General features: G+C 37.8%; 2 protein-coding genes across 3 annotated transcripts in view; one reads left to right on the plus strand and one right to left on the minus strand.

The window, feature by feature from the left end:
- The window catches only part of LOC137071539 (ras-specific guanine nucleotide-releasing factor RalGPS1), a 170,741-nt gene that overhangs the window by 86,437 nt on the left and 62,268 nt on the right, over nt 1–22,036 (plus strand). The window lies entirely within an intron of this gene.
- angptl2a (angiopoietin-like 2a) lies at nt 3,024–19,320 on the minus strand. The gene is made up of 5 exons (XM_067439650.1): nt 18,901–19,320; nt 14,242–15,191; nt 7,844–8,037; nt 5,997–6,267; nt 3,024–4,964 (listed from the first exon to the last, which is right to left on the minus strand). The coding sequence occupies exons 2-5, from the start codon at nt 15,164–15,166 to the stop codon at nt 4,765–4,767; spliced, it is 1,590 nt and encodes a 529-aa protein (XP_067295751.1). The 5' UTR covers nt 15,167–15,191; nt 18,901–19,320; the 3' UTR covers nt 3,024–4,764.

Here is a 22,036-nt window from a genome sequence, read left to right on the forward strand (position 1 = left end):
ATTATTAAATATATCTTAATATCCTTTTAGATTCTGGTTCTTAACAAACTTTTCTTTTGGTATCTTTATTTTTAAAGGCCCTATGTGAAACATTCCTAGAGATGTGGAGATCTTCGGATGAGAAGATCCGTCCTTCGGATGAGACGTTAAACCGAGGTCTTGACTCTCTGTGGTCGTTAAAAGTCCCAGGATGTCCTTCGATAAAGAGTAGGGGTGTAACCCCGGCATCCTGGCCAAATTTGCCCACTGGCCTCTGTCCATCATGGCCTCCTAATCTTCCCCATATCCTGATTGGCTTCATCACTCGGTCTCCTCTCCACCAATCAGCTGGTGTGTGGTGGGCGTTCTGGCGCAATATGGCTGCCGTCGCATCATCCAAGTGGATGCTGCACACTGGTGGTGGTTGAGGAGATTCCCCCCTTCTATGTAAAGCGCTTTGAGTGCCTAGAAAAGCGCTATATAAATGTAATGAATTATTATTATTATTATATTTTCAGTGGTCAAAACCCAAATGTGGGCCACTGCGCACAGCTGATATTTTTCTTTTTAAGAGGAATATCTGAAGAGTTAATGATGAAACTAGAAATGTATCTTGTGTTTTTCTATCAATACAATTGCTCTGAGATCCATCAATTTTATTTTTCTAAAGTTGTCATGGCTGTTACTCGTAAGTATTCAAGATATCTAAATATCCTTCTAGATTCTCATTTTTAATACATTTTCCTTTGAAATCTTAATTTAATTTTTAACTTCAAGAAAATATTAGTAATTATATATCTGTGAAATTTAATATTTTAGTTTACATCAATATTTATGTTTGTCTTGCTACAGAAAAAAAAATATTTAAAAAATAAGACATTTGAGCTGGAGACCTCTGGTTGAGTTGGCACGGAGTGACCCTATAGTAATGTCCCTGCAAGCAATTTTGCGAATAAAAGGCCTCTAATAGCCGTCCAAACACAGCTCTGATGTCTAGGCTAAAAGAAGGCCAAATTTGGGCTGTCAGACAATAGACTAGTCATCTAGAACATGAACATGTCAAAGAAATGAAACCAAACACCTTGTAATCACTGTTGACTTTGCTTTTATGATGGAATATTAACTCACAAGTTATTTTGGCTAAACAACATGTAATCAAAAGTTATTTTGTCTAGAAGTGATTTACTCATAGTCGGACTATATCGGGTCTGTATTTAACTGAGACAATGAAATGACGGCTATGCTTGCTGGGGTAATAATAACTGATTTCACTGTAGGCTACAGTTTAGACCATTATTTGAGTTTTTTTCCAAGATTTTCCATGTATCTGATATATATATATATATATATATATATAATATATATATATATATATATATATATATATATATATATATATATATATATATATATATATATATATATATATATATATATATATCCAAAATAATCACATCAAATTGAATTTTGAATCAAAAGCTTGTGGGAAATCGAATCAAAATTGAATCATGAAATTTGTATCAATACCAAGCCCTAATCATCATCTTTTTTTTTTCTCATTTTTAATCGGCTTGATAAATTAACTACATTTATGCAATTAGCAGGCACTTTTATGTAAAGTTGCATAAAACTTGCCAATGATATTTGTACAATGCCAAGTTTATTAGACAACTTGATTAGGAAGCAAGCTAGATGATGATACTTTGCTGGAAATTCTTAATCGATTGGCAGCTTAAAAGATTTGACCAGAAAACAAGGGATGTTTAGTATGAGAACTGACTGACCGACCCTAGGTAATGTTGTCATGCTTTGTGCATACACACACTAATACCTTCATGTGTTGATGTGACCCAGCACATAGCATTCTGAGGATGTCCTAGTGTCCTTAATATGCCCTGTCACGCTGAACAATCAGTGTGCTGTTCTCTCTTTTGCGTCTGTTTACGGTAAACATTGACAAAATGGCGGCTTGTGTCGACTGATGCTGTAAAATCCCTCATCTTCTGTTCCTTAGATCTATAGTATCTCAGAAACCTTTTATGGTAACACTTTATTTTAAGATTCAGTTATTAACTATTAACTAATTGCTTATTATCATGAATATTACTAGATATTGGCTGTTTATTAGTACTAATAAAGCACATATTAATGCCTTATTCTGCATGACCTTATTCTACATCCCTTAATCCTACCCAATACCTAAACTTAAATGCTACAAAAGCTACCTCACTAACTATTAATAAGCAGTAAATTAGGAGTTTATTAAGGCAAAAGTTGTAGTTAATAGTGAATACGTGTTCCCTATACTAAAGTGTTACCCCTTTTATTTAGTTGTGCAATCACTTTTCAACCCCCTAACAACTGTTTTTCATTCATTTTAAACTGAAATGAATTATATTTTTACTTTCTTAATTCAGATTTCTATCCTGATGCATGTTATTCTAAGGACTTACGAGATACTTATTACAATTCACTTTGATTTATGAAATCATTTCCACACTTATTATCTCAATAAAGCAGAAACACTTCGCGTTACAGAAGTAAAATGCATTGCAAGTTTAGGACTTTTGTTGATTATAACAGTGTGTGATTTCTGAATGCAACATTTATGAATTTTTAAAGCCTAAATACAATCGGCTATAAATTCACTACCCCCAAAATCACACGACTTCAGCGCCACCTCTGCGCTGCTGACAACTTTCATTCTTTATTTAAAATCCTCAAGTTGGAAAGTTTGAGTTGGATTAGTAAACACAACGTGGCTGTAAAAGCGACTAGTGAGTAGATGAGTTTTCATACTGACTTTAATGTGTTTTCCAGCCATTTACAAGGTAGGTTTTTCTCATTTGGAAACTAATGTTCATGACACCCTTTTTCATTCATAATGACGTTTAAGCAGCAAAGGATCGGGATTGTTCTCTTGCAGGACAAACCCTGAGTCTCCTGTAGGGCCCTTAGAGCCTTTGACCTTCAGAGGCTTGAACAATCAAACACACTGAGCTTTGAACTCCAGTCCATCTGTGGGCCGTTCTCGACTCGTATATCATGTTTACTATGGGGCAAGACTTGTTTTAGCAGTTTATCACAAAAGAGCTTGTCTCTAAACCGCAGTAGCTGTACATCATTTATTGGAACATTCTTTAAGTACAAAACACAAACATACTTTGCGTTACAAAAACACACTCGCTCATAGGCCCTTTTTACACTTGGTTTTAAGATACGTTTGGGTCAATCGGATCACAAGTGGACACTAAATAGGCTACAGGTGTGAATGGGGTCTAAAACTTTTACAGCTTGAAAACAACCCATACAGTACATTTACTCGCCCATAGACCCTTCCCTTGAAGAAATCAGGACAGAAGCGGTCGAAAGTGGGCAAAAGAGACGGATTAAACATCAGGTGTAAACGGGAATGTGTTTTCCTTGTCTACTTTTGATCTGATTGACCAAAATGCATCTTAATACCAGGTGTAAACATGGCCTTATCTTTTATATACAGTACAGATGCTTTCCAAACAGGGCTCAAATTAGTGAACTGGACGTGGACGTGTGGATGCTGTTAGACTGAAATAATCAGTAATATACAAAACAGACGCCTTTGGGGTGTTTGCTATAAGTGCATACACAATGACTAGGCTAAATGTACCTCTAAATGTTGGCAGCTTTTTTATTGTTGCCTAAAAAATCCCTTTAAGATGTCCAAAAATCCTGTGCAGTCCACTTAGCAGGGCACAATTGCATTAATACCCATCATTAAAAGTCAATGCTATAAACAGATCAAATTATGAAGAGGCTTTGCATTTGTGCTACTAAAATTAGCCTAGTCATTGGAGTTTTCAGATGCTTCACTTTGGAGATTTAAATATCAGTTTAGCCAAATTACATCTCTTTATTTTCAGGTAAGATAGTAAATAGGTGCATACACAATAACAAGGTTAAATTTACTAGTTTTACTACTAGTTTTTGCATGAAAAAATCTCTTTTCGACGTCCACTTCAAAGGGCACAGTTGCCATTTATTGGAAGTCAATAAAGGAGAATAATGGAATGAGAACTGAGTCATTTGAACCATTCAAATGTCTCCATTAGTACATAACAGAATGTGTTTGATAGCACTTTTGTAAACTCAAGGTTTCGTCAAAGTTAGACTTACTACAAATAGGTGCATACATGTATCTTTCATTATTGTGCACAATAACTAACAAAAACAAAGTTTTTGCATAAAGTCTACTTCACTGGGCACAATTGCAACGTGCCCCTTATTAGATCAAACTGACTAATTTAAACTGTTCAAAAGCCTCCGTTAACAGAAAACAGATTGTGTTTCATAGCACTAATGTAAACTCAGATTTACAGTTCTTCTCTTCAAGGTTAGACTTCTTACAGTGAGAATGAGGTTACAGATGCCCATTAAGATCCGGTCACGTAAAAGCACTGACTATATCCCCGTTTTAAGCGCACTTAATGATGCACACGAAGCTGTCCAGCTTCATGTCATGTTGCCATGTTCGTCTGACTGAAGATTGTAAAGTTTGTCTAGCCTTTTGACTTGCTCTTCAGTGTCCACAAAGCCTGGACACCATTGGGACCTGTCGCTCAAGGAAACCCAAAAAGTCGTGTCTCCTTTTGTGAAGTCATGTTTGTAGATTTTTGGCTATGTATGATTGCATATTAAAGATTCATTAGACTCATAAACAAAGTAAACGATCAATAATTAACAAAGAAATTGCTCTATTTACAAAGTCTTTCGAGTTACGAGATTTGTGTTCTCCTTCACATGGTTTTGCTAATGGAAAGTGTTGGGATTTGGCCGGATCATCATAGTGACCTTCTTCAAGGAATACGACCCCCCGCGGAACTCGGCCCAGTAAACTCCATCCTGGTAGCGGCTGCGGTAATGCCCACCGCGGTACCATACGCCGTTCAGGTTGGAGTGGGCACAGGCGTTGTACCACCAGCCACCCTTCTGATAGTGGGCACAATTTCCTGAATGAGAGAAAAGGAGGTTAAAAAAATGAGGTTTTGATATAAAATAACACACTGTTACACGTTGATTCCATTTAGAATGCTGCAGTGATGCCATTTTGTTTGCAGCCCAGAATTCTGGTTCCATTTAAAAAACAGCCAATTGGCTTGTGGATTATTGCAGAAAAAACGGACAAAAGTTTATGGTTCTTACAAGTTTAGTTTATCAAGATAATCTTCTCAAATTAAATTTGAAGCCTAAATACACTCTTAGAAGAAAAGGTTCTATCGGCGCTACTTATTTGGAACCCCTAAAAGGTTCTATATAGAACCCTTTTTAACCAGGAAGAAGTTCTATATGGAACCTTTTAGGGGTTCATTCATTATCATTTCTTTTGTCCTTTCTGGATTAAATATTAAATATTATTGATAAACATTTCACTGCATTATTCAGTGTATTCAAATGCATTTATGAATGTATGTGAATGATCACAAAATTCAAGATATGGGGGTTAGAAAATGTATATATTTATCTTATTTTAAGTATTTAATCAATATTACACAAAGAGTGCCATTTCAGTGTTTCTCCTCCAAAAATCAGCATGATTAAAATGTGATATTAAGTTACTACGACAGTTTAATAAACAATAATTTAATTACAACTACAAAATGTTGCAGAATAATGTAACGAATGAATGAGTAATAGCCTAAAGAACCTTTGTGACAAAAAGAGTTCTTTCTTATCATTTTAGAACCTTTTTAGCATTAAAGGTTCTTTGGAGTTGAGGAAAGAACACTATGGTTCTATATAGAACCCCAATGACTTTTTCTAAGAGCGTACAATCTTCAGAAGTTAGGCAGTAAAGAACTACACCACAGTTCAACTTCAACAAAATCCATCAAATCCCCTGACCCAAAAATGTAGAACTTATTTCTGCAGCACTGTACAGTTTTGGCTTTTTTGGACAATGGAACTATACAAAGATCTCACTGTGATTAAGACACGTCCCCCTCAATATTCAGAATAGTGTTGATCAGTGCTGGCTGTGATACCTGTGTACGCGTCGTGATCTCGGTCTAACGTGGTGAACTGTTTCCCGTTGTGCCAGGTGAGCGAATCCCCGGCGTTGCCATGGTAACGGCCCACCCTCAGCTTGTAGAAGTCGGCCTCTGGCTCCAAGCGGAAACTGGCGTATTCTGCGAACGTCTTTCTGCCTGACCAGTCCTCGAGCGTCACCAGCAGCTTATAGTTGCCCTGGTTGGTCAGCCAGTAGATGTTCTCCAAACCAAGCCAGTATTCACCGTCAATGTTCCCAAATCCTTGCTAAGTTAGAAAAGGGAGAGATTGTAGTTTTATAACAAAAAATAAAAATATACAAATTTGTATTGATGATTTAAAGTAGTAGGGAGTATTCGATTATATATTGTTGTGTCTTTAATCATATCGAGATTACTGATATATATATAATATATTTTGAACGTATGTTAGTATGTAAACACAAAATATATATATAACATACATATATATGTATATATTTCTTTACACATATATTTATGTTTAACAACCCTTAACCATGCTATAATGTGAAATGTTGAGTCTGTTGTTGGGTATGGAGTTTGCTAAATTGACTTGGACACTGATGGAAATCTCTTGATTATGAAATAAACTAAACTCTTACATTTCTACATTACTCATTCTTCTGCACAGATGATGGAATTGCGAAGAACTCACTGACATCGTACACATGTGTTTGTATTTAGCGGTCTCCACATTAGGGTTAATCCTTCGGAGGAGGAAGGAGGTCTGACCACAGTAACTAAAACACCTGAGAACGTATGGAACAAGCTGTTGGCGGACAGAAATTAAACCTTACGTCTGAGACAAGCCAGCACAACACCTAGAGTAGCGTCAGGAAACGAGAACAGAATTTATTGAAGCATGTAATAAATCATCAGCTAACACTGTTCGCTCCAGACCGTTATTGTGTTACTCCATTGTTTAAAGACATTTTTCAACCAGAAAATACAGTTCTCTCATTATTTCCTCACCCGCAAGTCGTTCCAAACCTGAAGGCTGTTTTTCCATCGAACACAATGGAGAAATTTTACAGAATCTTTACTTGTTTGCATTCAAATCAAAAAGGCACACTTATATGCACCATGACAAATGCTATTTTATCCTTTTTTTATAGCTTATTGTGTTCACTATAAACTGTCCTCAATTATATAAAAAATCCCTCAATGTATCTTCTCATGTTTGATGGAGAGAAAAAAAATATTGTAGTGTTTCTCTCACTGTAATGTTTTGATCAGCATACTTTTTAGCATTTACTATTAATGACTGTCTACCCATAAACCTATTAATGGTCTTCATGAAAAATATCATTTATTGTTTAATTACACTTTAGTGCTTTTTAATGTAGTCATTACAACATTTCCCTTAACATTGGCTCTGTACGTCTGGTCATGATTGTATTCTGGGTTCTAATGACATCGACAGAGTGTTTTCGTCAGACAGTGTTTTGGTGGACAAAGCCCTGGAAAAGCTCTGGCCCTTGTTTGGAAACCTTGCCCATCTTGCATAACCGAATTCCACTGGTGTTTGAAAAGGGATGAATTCAGAAATCGGATCGCAAAAAGCTTCAGTTTGGCGGTCAAGACATTTTGTCATGGAAGTTTGTCAATGCACAAATGGCAGGACTTCAGAGCAATGTGTGTTTCATTACTTTAACTAGCCATGACTGAGGGAAGTGTAGGAGTTCCTGCTGATATCCAATGATACCGATCAGCTTTATATTCAGTGCTGAGCGATGACGTACGCATGCATGAGCTCATGATCTATTTATTGGTGTTCGACATTGACAGAAAAGAGCTAAATGAACCGTAAACTTGTTTCTGACCTTATATGTCTCCCAGTTTCGGAAGAAGTTGACCGACCCGTCCATGCGTCTCTGTATGACGGTCCAGCCGCCGGGGTCTTGTCTCTGGTCACACCAGACCTGCATCAGTTTGTTGGTATTTTCCGGCTTCAATAGATACATGTTGCTGTTGGTGTGTCCTTCCTCGAGAGCCTGTAAGCAGTCTTTGAACGGTCCTGTATAGAAAGCAAACACATGCCATATTGAATATGCGTGGTTCTTATCGACAACATCTCTGAGTTTTATGTTGAAATCAATTCAAATGTGGTTCAGATCTGCTGTAAATTAGATATGCACATCACAATCCAGCTATTTCTAAGACCAGTTTGTCTTTCTAAAAGAACAGAATTGTGAAAGAGAGTCAATTATGGATGAGCAATGCCTGGCCAGGACCTCCAGGAGCTTGTTTTCTCTTCTGAAAATAATGGTCTCCGTTGAGTTTGATGTGTTCCAACTGTGTAGAGGTTATTGGATTGTAATATATCTTATGTGTGAACATCACATATTTACTAAACTTATTGTGTGCATTAGCCTGTAAAATGCCATTTTTGTCCTCACTCGCCCACACCTCATACCATTAACTTAAGCCATCGTCATTGACAGCACTTATGCAACCATTGTTGTGAATGCTGTTTCCATGGAAGTCAATGGAGAAATGTCAAATAATTTTTACACGAAATTCACAAATCAAAAGTGGCGCATTGAAGCACAAAGCCAAATGCCATTTATATTTTTGATGTACTGTTTGTGATGGACTACCCATAATCCTGTAGGGTTTAATATGTCTATAACACCATACTAAAGACTTTTGTGATGCATTATAAAGGCATTCATAAAGAACGTTAAAATATTTGCAGATTCCTTTTTACATCTAAAATTGGTTTGCTTTAGTTGAATGCATTATACTGCATTATATAGCTGTAACAATGAATAGATATTAGTATAATAGTATTAAATGTTATATTATATTATAACTGTAGTTACAACTATTCATGAGACCATACAATGCATTATAGGGTGCATTACCATGCATAATTAATCCATTAAAATACTTGTATAATGCATTATTAAAGGGTTACTTCAGCGATTAGCATATGGCTTTGTATCAGTAGAAACCCTGGAGAATATTCAAATTATTGTGCTTTCCCCCCTCATATCTCCCTGAGACAAGAGATTTATGCATTTTATTTCTGGAAAAATTCCTCCTATGATGCAAAATGACGATTTTTGCATCATAGGAGGAATGTTTGCCCAGAGGCTAAAGACTACAGCCAGCAGAGGGAGCCATTTCCGCATGTTTTGAATCTGCGCATGGGGGATGGGAGATTACACTCAGCTGGCAGGGAGAGCTCAGCTTGCAGACAGGATCATTTAAACGGAGCTATGGTGAGCAATGTAAGTCTTTTAACTTCTCAAATTCATTTCTATGAAAGTTAAGCTTGCAAAGGCATGAACTGAAACGCGTGCCAGACTGAACTCCTGTGTGAATGTATGCCGCGAGTGTAGTCGCGATTACCTCAGCTCTCATCACTCGTGCAGTTAGTGCTCAGGGCTGTGACACTCGCGCGGTGACTCACTCATTATATTGAAAAGACACGTTCAGTTTTTAATTGTAGTGTCTTCTCTAACTCAGTCACAGTAATGAAGTTGGTGGTGTTGGGAATGGCCTCACAGGGCAGCGAAGCATTCTGGGAATTGTAGTCTTTCATCCCCATGGGACAAAAATACATTTTCTGTCTTTTCTCAGTCTAGAAGACACCAAATTCAAAAATAATTTCACATTTCTACTGCATTGATGACCCAGTTTAAATACAGATTCATCTTCCCAGCGCTGAAGTACCCCTTTAAGGTGATAACACTTTATGTGCTTTGCATTATTAGGGGCGGCAGTGGCTCAGTGGTTCATGTAGGTTGTCTACAAACCAAAAGGTTGTTGGTTCGATCCCCGGTTCCACCTGACCAAGTGTCGAGGTGTCCATGAGCAAGACACTCAACCCCAGCTGCTCCCGACGAGCTGGATGGCGCCTTCGGTGTCGGTGTGTGAATGAGTGAATGTGAGGCAAAAATGTAAAGCGCTTTGGATGGCCATAGGGTCTGTTAAAAAGCGCTATATAAATGCAGTCCATTTACCATTTACCATAAAAGCACTTATAAAGGCACTTTACTCCATTATATTTTTTTTATAAATGTTTGTAACCAAGGTTAAAATGCATATTCATAGATTTCTTGTTACATCTCAAATTGGTTTGTTTGTCTTGTTTTTATACACTGTAAAAAAAAAAGAGTCACATCCTGAAATGTTTAAGTACAATCGACTTGGTTGGATGTTTTAGTTATTTCAACTTGGATTATGTTTAACTGACTTTAAAAAAAATGACTTTACATCTTATATAAGATATATTTCTTATTTACTGTCTGATGAGTTACATCTTATATAACTTATAAAAAGGTTTAACATTTCTTAACTTAGTCTGAAGAGTTAAAACAATGTAAAAACATATGTTGTCATAACTTATTGAACATAAGAATTGAACATAATTATAGAACAGTGTACTTTCTAAAGGTGTATTATAACTGTGATTGCAATTATTCATGAGACCCTACAATAAGGTGTATTACAGGGCATAATTACTGAATTAGAAATACTTCTATAATATGTTCTAAATAAAGGCTTTAAGGAAAGTGTTACCTTAAAGGCATAATATATACCAAGTAAAAATAGTAAAGTTACTAAAAAATGATTTGTTACATGATAGATGCTTTTCATTTTTAGTCATTTGAGTGTTTTTTCTAAATGTTACCAGAGCAGTCGAGTGGATATAGTCACATCTTATTTGACAGCACTTATGCAACCGTTGTAGCCGAGCTGTTTTCTTCTCATCTGGACTCACAAGTTTCCAGTAGTACATTTGAGTCAATGCTGTTTTCATTATGACTACATGTTCTCCACACCTTTGTGTGCATCGTAAAAACTGCCCTAAGGCGATGGAAAATCGTCTAGAAAATGAACATGCACTCTCTGCTTCTGACCGCTGCGATTTACAGCACCTCGAGCATCCCTGTAAAGGTGTCTAATGAGTCTGCTAACAAGCTTCAGTCCAAGAGCCAAGCACACTTTCGCCAGCCAGTGCCTCTGTTCTCAGACGGGATACTTCAGGTTATTGTTTCCATATCTTCTGCCAAAGGTCTGAATGGTAATGACTGGTTTGTTTTTTGTTTTTTGGAAGCTAATGCAGTTGGTAGAGGATGCCTGGATGAGGGCTTCTGTTGAAGTAAGATTACATAATTTGGAACCTTTTAGAAAACAGACAGATTGCTTTCTGGTTTCCACAAAAAGCCTGTTTTTTTTAGGTTTGCTATAGGTTTTGCTTTCTCGTCCCAGCGAGTATCATCACAGTGACTAGAGATGTGATGTGTCTTAATTTAAAGGGTTAGTTCACCCAAAAAGGAAACTTCTGTCATTAAGTCCTCACCCTCATGTCATCCCAAACCCGTAAGACCGTAAGATCTTCATTGAAGTTTCTGTCTCAAATTACCCTTTGCTGATTGATTTTCTCCAAATGTAATAGAAAAACACAATGGAATCTCTCCTGAGGGATCCGATTTGTCACAGTTTGTGTTCGGATTTGTCTCGGACCTTTCTGCTTTTTGTCTTTCTGTGACAGCTGTTCTGACATTTCATCTCAGATTATGAGTTTATTGTTGAATAATAACGCATTAGGGTAAAAGGGTAAGACTGGAATCAATCTGCTTGTGACCTCATTTTCCACACTCTCGATGAGCAAGAAGCTTCTCATCTCGTGAGTAAGAGCTGCTCACAGTCTCCTCTGAAATCTTTGAAAGGACCTTCTGTGTTTCTTTCATTTACTTTGAAGTTTTAGACGATTGTTCATCATGCATTTAGGGACTTGATTACAGCATGCAGGTTGTCTTGCCTTGTTTTCAATGATGGTTAATACAATGCATAAGCGGCTCACATAATCTCTTAGTTTCGCCCCAAAATCCTATAATAAAACAAGCTTTTTAATTGCTTTTTTCTATTATGTGCCACAATTGAGCGTCCAGCCTGTTTTGATCCATCTTTCAACATGCAATATTGGATAAAAGCATCTGCTAAATGACAACTTTTTAAAATTTACATTCATGCATTTAGCAGACGCTTTTATCCAAAGCCTCAAAAGAGGAGCAATCCATAATGTATATTTTGCATATCATTATGTGGCATTTATTTGTAGAATTAGGTCTAAACATCAGGTTTCTATGCACAAGATGTTGCCTGTGGAAACTACTGTAAGATCAAATGTGTCGTTCATATGATAAAGTAGCAATTAAATATTGTAAAAGCTGTTACGGATGCAGCGAGGGATATTTATTAGAAACTGTGCAACATTACATGTTGTTAAGCGTGCGTGAATCTGTTTAAAGGAAGCACATTAGCACTCTGAAGTTGTTTGTTGTGGGTGAAAGTCCTGCTAATAACTTCCAGAGGCGTGATTTAATGGCATGTTAAAAAGAAAAGACGGCGACAAGATGCATTTACAGACGACTGCAGTGGATATAGTATGCTTGTGGCTTTTGGTGATATTGTGAGGGAGATTTTAGGGAAGTGTGTATATGTTTATAATCATAACCATGTACTGTTACCCCATCATTTACATTCCTTCACTGTATTTGAGCATCTCAAGCTCCCAGTATACCTCATAGAAATCCCCACTTAGCAGATTAGCAAACAATACTTAAACAAACCTCTTATATCAAACCACAGATCTCACAGCAGAAGTTTGCTGAAAGCTGTCTGGAATCCCCCATTTAAGGGCTTTAAAGTGGTTCGTGTCTTGGAGGGTTTTCCTCCCAAGATTAATGTGCACTCTTAGTTCAGAAGATATGTTGCCAAATGATTGTGTTGTAATGGGATGGAGGCCAAGCTCTCTGGCGTGATCAGCGGCAGGGAAATCCACGTGTCTCCATGCTGCTTGTGTCGGTGAACCTCTGAGCTGTTTACTTTGGAACGGCTGATGTAACCAAACCACTTAGGCGTATCCTACTTATTTATCATACTCGGTATGCAAAAGACAATTAAACTTGTAATTCTGCTGAAACACTGCAAGAAAAGGAAGATTGCTAGCTGCGTAATGTTTAGATGTTTCTCATTAGTCGCGCTGATCCTGTTGCATACACAAAATGCTTTGCAGAAGTTCACATTGTGGAGACTTGCGTCATGCTTTGTGTAAGGGAACTTTACATTTTCTGCTCTTTAAACAGTGCTGGGGAAAGGGATTTTTAAATAATTGAGCTATTCAGATTCCACTTAACATTTCCAGTTACTTCATTATTCCATTAACGGTTATGCACTGTACCTTTTAAATGTTTGGAAACAGGTTTCAACATGGGACTGAGGACAGTATCGAATGTGCAATTATCATTGCAGCCATAATATCTTTTCAATTACTCTTTAAGTACATAATAATGACAAATTGTGCATTAAAATCTGTTATGGTTGCAAAGTTTCCAGAAACTTTTTAACATTTTCTGAAATGTTGGAATGTTTTTGGAGCTTTACTGGAAGTGTTCAGCCCATTTGCCCCCTATATGTTTTCAGAGATTGTGTTGTCCCTTATCAATGCAAAATTAGGACAAAATGATAAGGATTTATGCTGATGTTATTCAAAATCCTTTGCCTATGGCATTTGCTGACTTTTGGAGAGCACTGTAAATATCAAACGAGCAATACCAATACTGTTACATTTACAGCAAGTGAAAGAAAAAAGTCATCTTATAATTTACAGTGAAAAAACACTCACATTTGATGGTTTTTTTTTCATTTAAAAATGTGTTTTTGATACCAGTTATACATTTGTGTTGTGTTGATGTGATGTCATGTTACTGTTATGTATCCAAAACAAAAGTTTTTTTACATAATTCATGTGTACTGTGTGTAATTAAACTCTTAAATATATACATGCATGTGTGTTTATATAATAATTATACACAGTATACACATGTACAATGTAAACAAACTTTTATTTTGGATGTGATTTAATCGTTTAACAGCACTTGTTTTGGTGTGTTGTCTTTCGATATTAATGTGCATATCATTATTTTAGTGTCATTGCATATTTTAGTGTCTCCATAATGGTGTTTTGTATTTCTGTGCACCTTCTATATATTAATATTTACCTCAGCTTATGGAAAAGTTACTCGATTCATGATGTGTCTTTGCTCTTCACCACCTGTGCTCTTAAGGTTGATGTCAGTGTATAGCCGATTTTAGTGTTCAATCCATAAAACCGAAAATGTAGCTTTTTATGGTAAAGCTCTAGTAACCACATCTGCCTTTTTTACTGCATATTTCACAGATTCGTTATGGAAGAGACACTCACCTGAGGGTTTATCTGTTGAAGAGCTGTGTGCATCAGAGGCTATGGTCGGTAAAGTCTGTGGTATTGCTTTGGAGTTTTGGTCACTCTGGATCTCATTGGTGATCTGGCTGTGACGGGTGTAGGTCGGCGGGTGGAAAGGCCTGGCTGGGGAATGCTGAGGTGGAGGTGGAGGTGGATGTTGTTGGCGTTGTTGAGGCATCTGTGGTAGGATTGCAGGAGGCTGGTACGGTCGTGCTTGTCGCACAACACCAGCTCCACCACCGGCAACAAACCCTCCTCTTCTGCACTGCTCCTCTAGCTGCACTATAATGGCGCTCTGATTGCTGGCGAGCGATGCCAAGTGTTGGTATTTGTGCTCCAGATCCCGGTAGCGTGTGGTCAGCTGCTGCATCTCTGACGTGTGATTTAGTACACGGTTCTCCAGCTGAGAAACCTCGAGTGCATTGTCTCTCTTGCGTATGATTTCGTGCAGCAGCTGCATGTATAGCTGCGTGACTCGGGCGTTCATGTTGCGTGACTCCTTGCGGAGAAGCTTGACTTCGTTCACCATGCCTCCATCCACCTCCACCAGCTGCTGCAGTGTCTCGATCTGACGTCTCTGCTTGTGCAGCTCTTCGTTCAGCAGCTCCAGCTCCTGTTTGTTCACGCGGTTCTCCAGCAGGGCCTCCGGCTCTTTCGAGTTCACGCAGATGGCGCCCGTGGTCTTCCGCTGAGGCACGATGAAGGTGTAGGAGCATTTGTCCACATCAGATGCGGTGGGAGGGTCCGGGGAGCGCTTGGATCGTCCTGCATACATGAACTCGCTTTCAAGTACATCGTCTCGGCTTTCAAACTCCTCAGCGAAGCTAAGTGAAGCGGAGTCGGGTCTGGATAGGGTGAGAGTCAGCAGGGCCAGAAGAAAGTGCTTCAAAGCGACGACAGTCATGACTCTCGGAGATGTGTCTCTGTCTCTGGAACATAATCAAATGAGACTTTATTGTACTCAGTCCGTAGTTCTCTTATGTTTACCAAGGGTTCATTTATTTGATCAAAAATGCAGAAAAATATATAGTGAAATATCATTACTTTTTAAAAAATAAACTTTTCTATTTGAATATGTGATCAATTTGATAAATTGTATGGTGCATGAGCAACCGCCTGACACACACCCTTAAAAATAATGGTGCGTGGAAGAACCAAAAATGGGTTTTCACAGTGATGCCATAGAAGAACCATTTTTTGTGAAAAGTTTTTTCTAACTATTTTATAGTTTAAAGAACCTTTTTGAACTACAAATAACCTTTTGTGCAATGGAAAGGATATAAAGGTTCTTCATAGAAACATACACCCTGCCAAAAAAACATTTAAGAACCTTTATTTTTAAGATGTGGTCATACTGTGGAGTGACAATTAAAAAACAGCACAGACAGAATGCAAGTTTACGTCCTGTTTGAAGTACAACCTTAAAAGTTCAATGCCATGTGAGTCCTTTTGTTGAATGAACTGTAAATTGATCTGAAAGTCATTAGCTAATGAAGGAAGCATGCATTGTGTTAAAAACACAGGACCTGGGAAAGCCTTTGGAGAGTTTCCAAAGAACAGGTCTGTTGTGCCTTGATAAAGCATCTGTCAGTAGTGAATTTGCAGATGCTTTTATCTGAAGTAAATTACTCTACACCTTTAGAAGTCTTTCTAATCGCTCATCGGCCGTGCCATGCAGGATTTAAAGCGGAACCCTTTTTGATACCAGTCTAAATCTTTGAACACAAGGCCACACAAGCGGCTTTGCTTTATGTTTGCGTTTTATTTCAGTATTGTGTCATTAAATAACGGATAAGCAGAGAGAATTACACAGTGTTGGGGATTTTTCAGAGACTGAATCTCTAGCACCACAGCAAAATAACTCATATTTTTGTTGTGAATGTCCTCTGATTCACACACAAATGACTCTTATGAATCAGATCTTTTATTAAAGTATTCCAAAGAACCAAAACATGCTGGTTTAAAAATTAGTCTAATGAGTCTTTCGCTGAATGAACTCACTAAATCATCACTAAATAGCTGATCATAGGATCGTGCAATTATATTATTAATTAGTGACAGACGGTGATGGTTCGATTCATTAAGGGAGTTAAGTTCATTTAGTGAATGATTCATCAGCCTGATTCAAAACCGGTAACTTGTTAATTCGCGATTCTTTGAATCGGTTCATACGAGTCAGTTGTTCGTGAATCAGATTACACTGGTAGTGCAAACTTGCATTCACAACAAATATAGGATCTCTCTTCACCCACCATATGTAATTATTCTTGTCCAAAATGAAGCTCAGCTATATAGTTATCTATAGTATTAGGCATGGATCAGATTACAACAGAGGTTATTTTTAGTAGTACTGCAAACCTTATGATGCACAAAACAACATATAGCATCTAAAGTTTACTCTGAGTCTCTACAAAGTCAGAAAATACAGCCTTGAACATAAGTTTAAATCCTAAAAAGGCTTCACATTGCCAACGCATTATGTAATACAATGAAATGTGCACATGTTATCAGTTGTAAGTTTTCCTATATAGGGAAATGTTTCTGGAGGTTTTATGTCGGATTTGGTCTTTTCCTGTAATCTGTGAGTCATTGATTTACACCCTAGGACTGGAATGCGCTAAAATCGATCACACGCAGTCCATGATGGGGTGTGTTGTGTGTACAGACAGTCTCCCATAGCAACGCTCCATGTTTTTCATTGTGCTCATTAGTAAGTGCTTGTTTCAGGGATTGTTTCAGAGACTTACACTGTACATAGGAGCCTAATTTATACGTTCAGCCACAGGGAGGTGATATAGCTGGGACAATAGCATACAAAAATGTTTTATACTTTTAATTTTTAATATCTAAATCACCGCATCGTGCGGTTTGTACTGAATGTGCAAACAAACATTCATAGCCTTGAGTCATCAATGGAAAATATATTCCAAAAGACCGGAAAATAAACAAGAGTGCTCAAGACGCTCAGCGAGGACCTCACGCTACAAGCATGCATTATGAATCAGATATTTAAAAATAAATTACATAACTAAGTTGAGGGTTTTGTTGTTGTTGTTGTAGCCTAATTTTCTTGGCATTGATTCAGGAAACATTCCCACTGTCTGTTGGGTATTAAGACTTTTCCACACTGTATTTCATTTCTGCACTGTATTCGCATGTGTTGTTTGTTTATGAGCTTTTTAATTAACACATTTAAAATGAAAGTTAAAAAAACTCCCTTTGCAAAGCATTATGGCTAACCCTTTGCATCATGTCAGTCTTACCATAAGAATCTCTAACTAGAAAAAAATAATTATTATTTGTCGAATCCAGAATTTTATAAATCTGCACTTGCCAATTGTGATGTCATGCCATATGAAGAGTTACAGGTATTAGGTAACTTGATTCTATCACATTTGACTGTTTTATTTGCATTTTTGTTTTTCTTCAATATGCGTGAGATGCTGCATTTTGGTGTCATCCCCGATAAAGTTGCGCATGGATCTGTTTTGGTATTATGAGCGTTGCCCAAATCAGTTCCATAGAGTCTAAGTTTGTGAATGCAGCGTGACATCATTAAGAATTCTAAATCTGACTCGCATTTCAAACATTTAAAATCTGATTCCAATTCAACGCCGACTGTGATGATGTCATAGTGGGCTGCCTGCTGATGTCAGCGGAGTCTCCGCTTCTCCCCGTCTCGGATTTCTCTGACTTTCTGGATCATTTTCATTAACAAAGGCTTTTTCCTGCAGGCTAGCGAGCGCTGGTATTCTCTCAGGAAATGCAGATATAGCCTTTACTTTGAGACAGAGAGCATGTCTTTTGGGCATAAATCCAGCTCAAGGGGTGTGTGGCTGTCGGACAGGATGGGATGGATGTGCACATGATTTTTAATTCATCCAAAAAGACTTTGAGTTGATTGTTCTCAAATATAGCTGTGGGTTCTTTGAGAAAATGCGGCAAATGCTTTATGATTTTAATAGATGATTATATAACTCATAATTAGGTAGTTAAACACGCCTGTTGAAACTAGATGTAACATGCTAACCTCTAATCCTGCGGAAGGTCAGGCAGTAATTGTTGCTGTGGAAAGTGAGGATCATTACGATCTTCACGCAGAAACACCATGTGGAACACATCAACAGTACGATGAGAATAGTGTGCAGATTTCTGATTTTATATATTTACATCTCTACGTTTGGCAGATGCTTTTTAACATTAATTTGCATTTAATCTGTTCATGCATTTTTAAGAATTGAACCCATGACTGATGTTTTTTACTAAAACCCCTAAAGACTGGGAAATATATATTGAACATCATCCCGTCATAATTATGTCTAAATTATGTCCTCTAAAATATTTAATCAAAATTAAAAAAGTTAATTGCTTATGATGGCTAAATTGCTCTTTGAAAGCTATCAGGGTTCATCTAGGGATTAAAAAAAAAAAAAAAAACATTCCCAGGTCTGGCAGAGAATAAAATCTCATGCTAAGTCATGCACATTTCTACAGTGGATATACATAAGCTATACTGCAATTTCTGTGCCAGCCTATTCCTTTTCTATGACTCTGTAAGTTGAATCACAGTATAAAGGTGAACACCAGAGAATATAATGAACTTGAGATCATTTAGATGCTCAAACCAACATCTCTTACCAGGATAGTGGGATGAAGTCACTAGGCTTTTTCTCTCTTTCTCTTTGCTTTATCCTTTTAATCTCTCTCCAGGCAGGTTGGATATTGTCGTCCCTGAAGTAAAAGTCATCACCGATCCGCTGCTGTTCTTTGTCCTATTCTGTCCTGTTCAAGAGTGTCTCCTGTTGTGGTCATATGATGATGGGTGACAGTCTCCTTTAGTGTCCCGGTGTAAACTGTAGTTTAAGTGCAGTTTAACATGTGTCCCTGCATGTCCATCATCTCCTGTAAGTGTCTCTGTCCAAATGATCCTCCGACTGCTCGCTGTGAGATGCTCAATCAGAGTGACACTTTGATTTAGAGGGAGATGTTCTTAACTTCCTCGCATCAGCATGAAACACAGGGAACACACTGCTTTCGGTCTTTCTCTCCCTCCCTCTCTCCCTCTCCTCCCTCTCTCCCTCCCTCCCTCTCTCCCTCCCTCCGTCTCTCTCTCTCTCTCTCTCTCTCTCTCTCCTCTCTCTCTCTCTCTCTCTCTCTCTCTCTCTCTCTCTCTCTCTCTCTCTCTCTCTCTCTCTCTCTCTCTCTCTCTCTCTCTCTCTCTCTCTCTCTCTCTCTCTCTCTCTCTCTCTCTAGTTTGTGGTAATGGTGTTATTGTTAAGTGGCTCCGCCCCTTTCTCCGCCCCCTTGCACAAGAATAATAGTCATTACTAAGACTTACTCTTAAAAGTAATCCATTTAATGTCTCTTCACCTCCATTCATCTATGTTTCCATCTGCATTAATCTGAAAGATGCATCTTTGAAACATAAATCATTTTTTTTTTGTGGGGTTTGTTAAGGCATATACCTGCTATGAGATAGAGACAGTACAATTATAAACCAGTATTATGAAATGCACTCCTTTAAAAAAAGTTTCCAAAAGGGGTTTTCACAGTGATCCAGTAGAAAGAAAGAATTGATCGTTTCGTGATGAAACGTTAACATCCATGGAATCTTTCCATTCCACTAAAGGTTCTTTATAGTGAAAAAAAGGTTCTTTTAGATTTTTTAAATGTTCTTCACAATGAGAAAAATATAGTTCTTTTGAGGACTGATCACTGAAAGGTTCTTTGGCAGAACTTTGAAAACATTCTTTGTGCCGTTATTAAAAGAACCGTTTGAAGAGCATTGTGAAGAACATTCTAAAGAAACTATTAGAAAAGTTCGGTTTTGAAGGTGCACTATGCAACTTTCCGTCCACTGGAGGGCGCCTATTCAAAACAAATGTGTAGTTTGATGACGCAAAGTGTGAGCGCAGCATCTTGGGAGATGTGGTCTTCTCATCACAGCCGGTGGAAAATAGGACTCGGGCAGAAATCATGTTCATGGATGCGGTTATTAACGTTACAGTAGTGAGAAGCAGAGCAGGACCGAGTGTTGAGGAGCTGAGCACAGCTGCTGGAGCGATTGTTAAACAAATACCCGACCTCGCGAATAACGGGACTTTTATTATGACGGGACACAGTCACTGGGCGCCTGCACAGATCCGCTCTTCCGGTTTTAATTTTGAGGTAATGCAGCTCTGGTTATCATATTAGATACATTTAAGTGTGTTTAAAACGATGTTATGACTTTACTCTGTGCGTTCACTTGTTCACACTGCTAAGAGTAAAGCGCTCCTGCCAAATAAAACCCGAAACCGAGGGCAACGCAGATATGGCGCCATTGACAGGCGACTTCCTCAGACGCTATGCTGAAACGTCCCGGTCTTTAGTTAAAATAGCAATTTTCTAACAATTTACAAATTGTTGGAAACATCTGGGATATTGTAGGTACTCAACTGAACAAAATATATAACACCGGCCTAGTGTTTTTTTTTTAATATTTTACTGCAAAAATACTACATAGTGCACCTTTAAGGTTAAATAAAGTACTTTATTTTAAGGTTCAGTTATTAATTATTAACTAGTTGCTTATTAGCATGCATATTACTAGGATATTGGCTGTTTATTAGTACTTATAAAGCACATATTATTGCATTATTCTGCATGACCTGATTCTACATCCCTTAATCCTACCCAATACCTAAACTTAAATGCTACAAACCTTACTAGCTATTAATAAGCAGTAAATTAGGAGTTTATTGAGGCAAAAGTCTAGCCTGGACGCCGGCTAAACTTAGCCCCGCCCAAAACATTTTTAGGTCGGGCAGTTTGGTCTGGCCTCGAGCCACAGAGGAGTAATTATCTCCGAATGAAATCATCAGGGCGGGCTTTAGACGATGACGGACAGATGATCAACAGTAGCGTAATCACCACGTTATCAAAGGGGCTTGGATTATATTTGTTCAAATCTTAAATGTAGAGCTTTTTTGTATCTGCATTCACCTTCACTATTTCTTTTAAAAAATTATGATCATGTTGGGTAAGTACTCTGTGTATCATTAAAATCTTTTATTTTTTTACAACACCGGCAAAAAATCTTTTATTCCAGCGTGTGTGCAGACAGGGGTTGCCAAGTTTTTACAACAAAACCCGCCAACTACTAGCCCTAAACAATAGCTTCTCGTGGGGTTCTCTGGGGAAACAATGGCATTTGGGGGGTAAAATGTGTGTTATTTTGGCAAGGTTACCTGCTAAAATTCGCACTCATGGGTCTATATATCACATAATAGTCGCTTAAACCCGCGGACATAGAAAACAACCCACGGAAAAAAAAATCATGGACTTGGCAACACAGTGCAGTTGTGCTCTGTTAACGTCGCATCGTTGCTCTGATTGGTTGTAGGTCTGTCCAATTAAGGTCTTTCCTGGTATGGTTGAAACACACCCCATAATCACAGCCCAATGGAGCATCAGACTCATATTCTGACTAGAATTGAGGATGACCACGTCAAGCTAGCAAAAGTGGTAGTTAATCGTGAATATGTGTTCCCCATACTAAAGTGTTACCAAAAGTTCTTTATGGAACTAAAATGGATTCCAATAAAGAACCTTTATTTTTCACGATTTGACCAAATAGTGCATTTTGTTGCAGACAGACATGATGTAAATTTGTCACATTCACCTGGTTGGTGCACAAAGACAAAATTCTCTGACATTTAGCTTCTGATCACCATATATGTATATTTTTTTATTAAAATAAGATCTTTCATCTTAATACTTTTTGGATGCATAT

The sequence above is a fragment of the Pseudorasbora parva genome, chromosome 3 (assembly GCF_024679245.1).
Source record: "Pseudorasbora parva isolate DD20220531a chromosome 3, ASM2467924v1, whole genome shotgun sequence".
NCBI lineage: Eukaryota > Metazoa > Chordata > Actinopteri > Cypriniformes > Gobionidae > Pseudorasbora > Pseudorasbora parva.

Coding starts and splice junctions, on each gene's coding strand:
- angptl2a (XM_067439650.1), bottom strand. CDS start 15,166: ATGACTGTCGTCGCTTTGAAGCACTTTCTTCTGGCCCTGCTGACTCTC. Junction 8,038..14,241: donor TTCAACAGATAAACCCTCAG/GTGAGTGTCTCT, acceptor CTTTCTATACAG/GACCGTTCAAAGACTGCTTA. Junction 4,965..5,996: donor AGATCACGACGCGTACACAG/GTATCACAGCCA, acceptor TCTCTCATTCAG/GAAATTGTGCCCACTATCAG.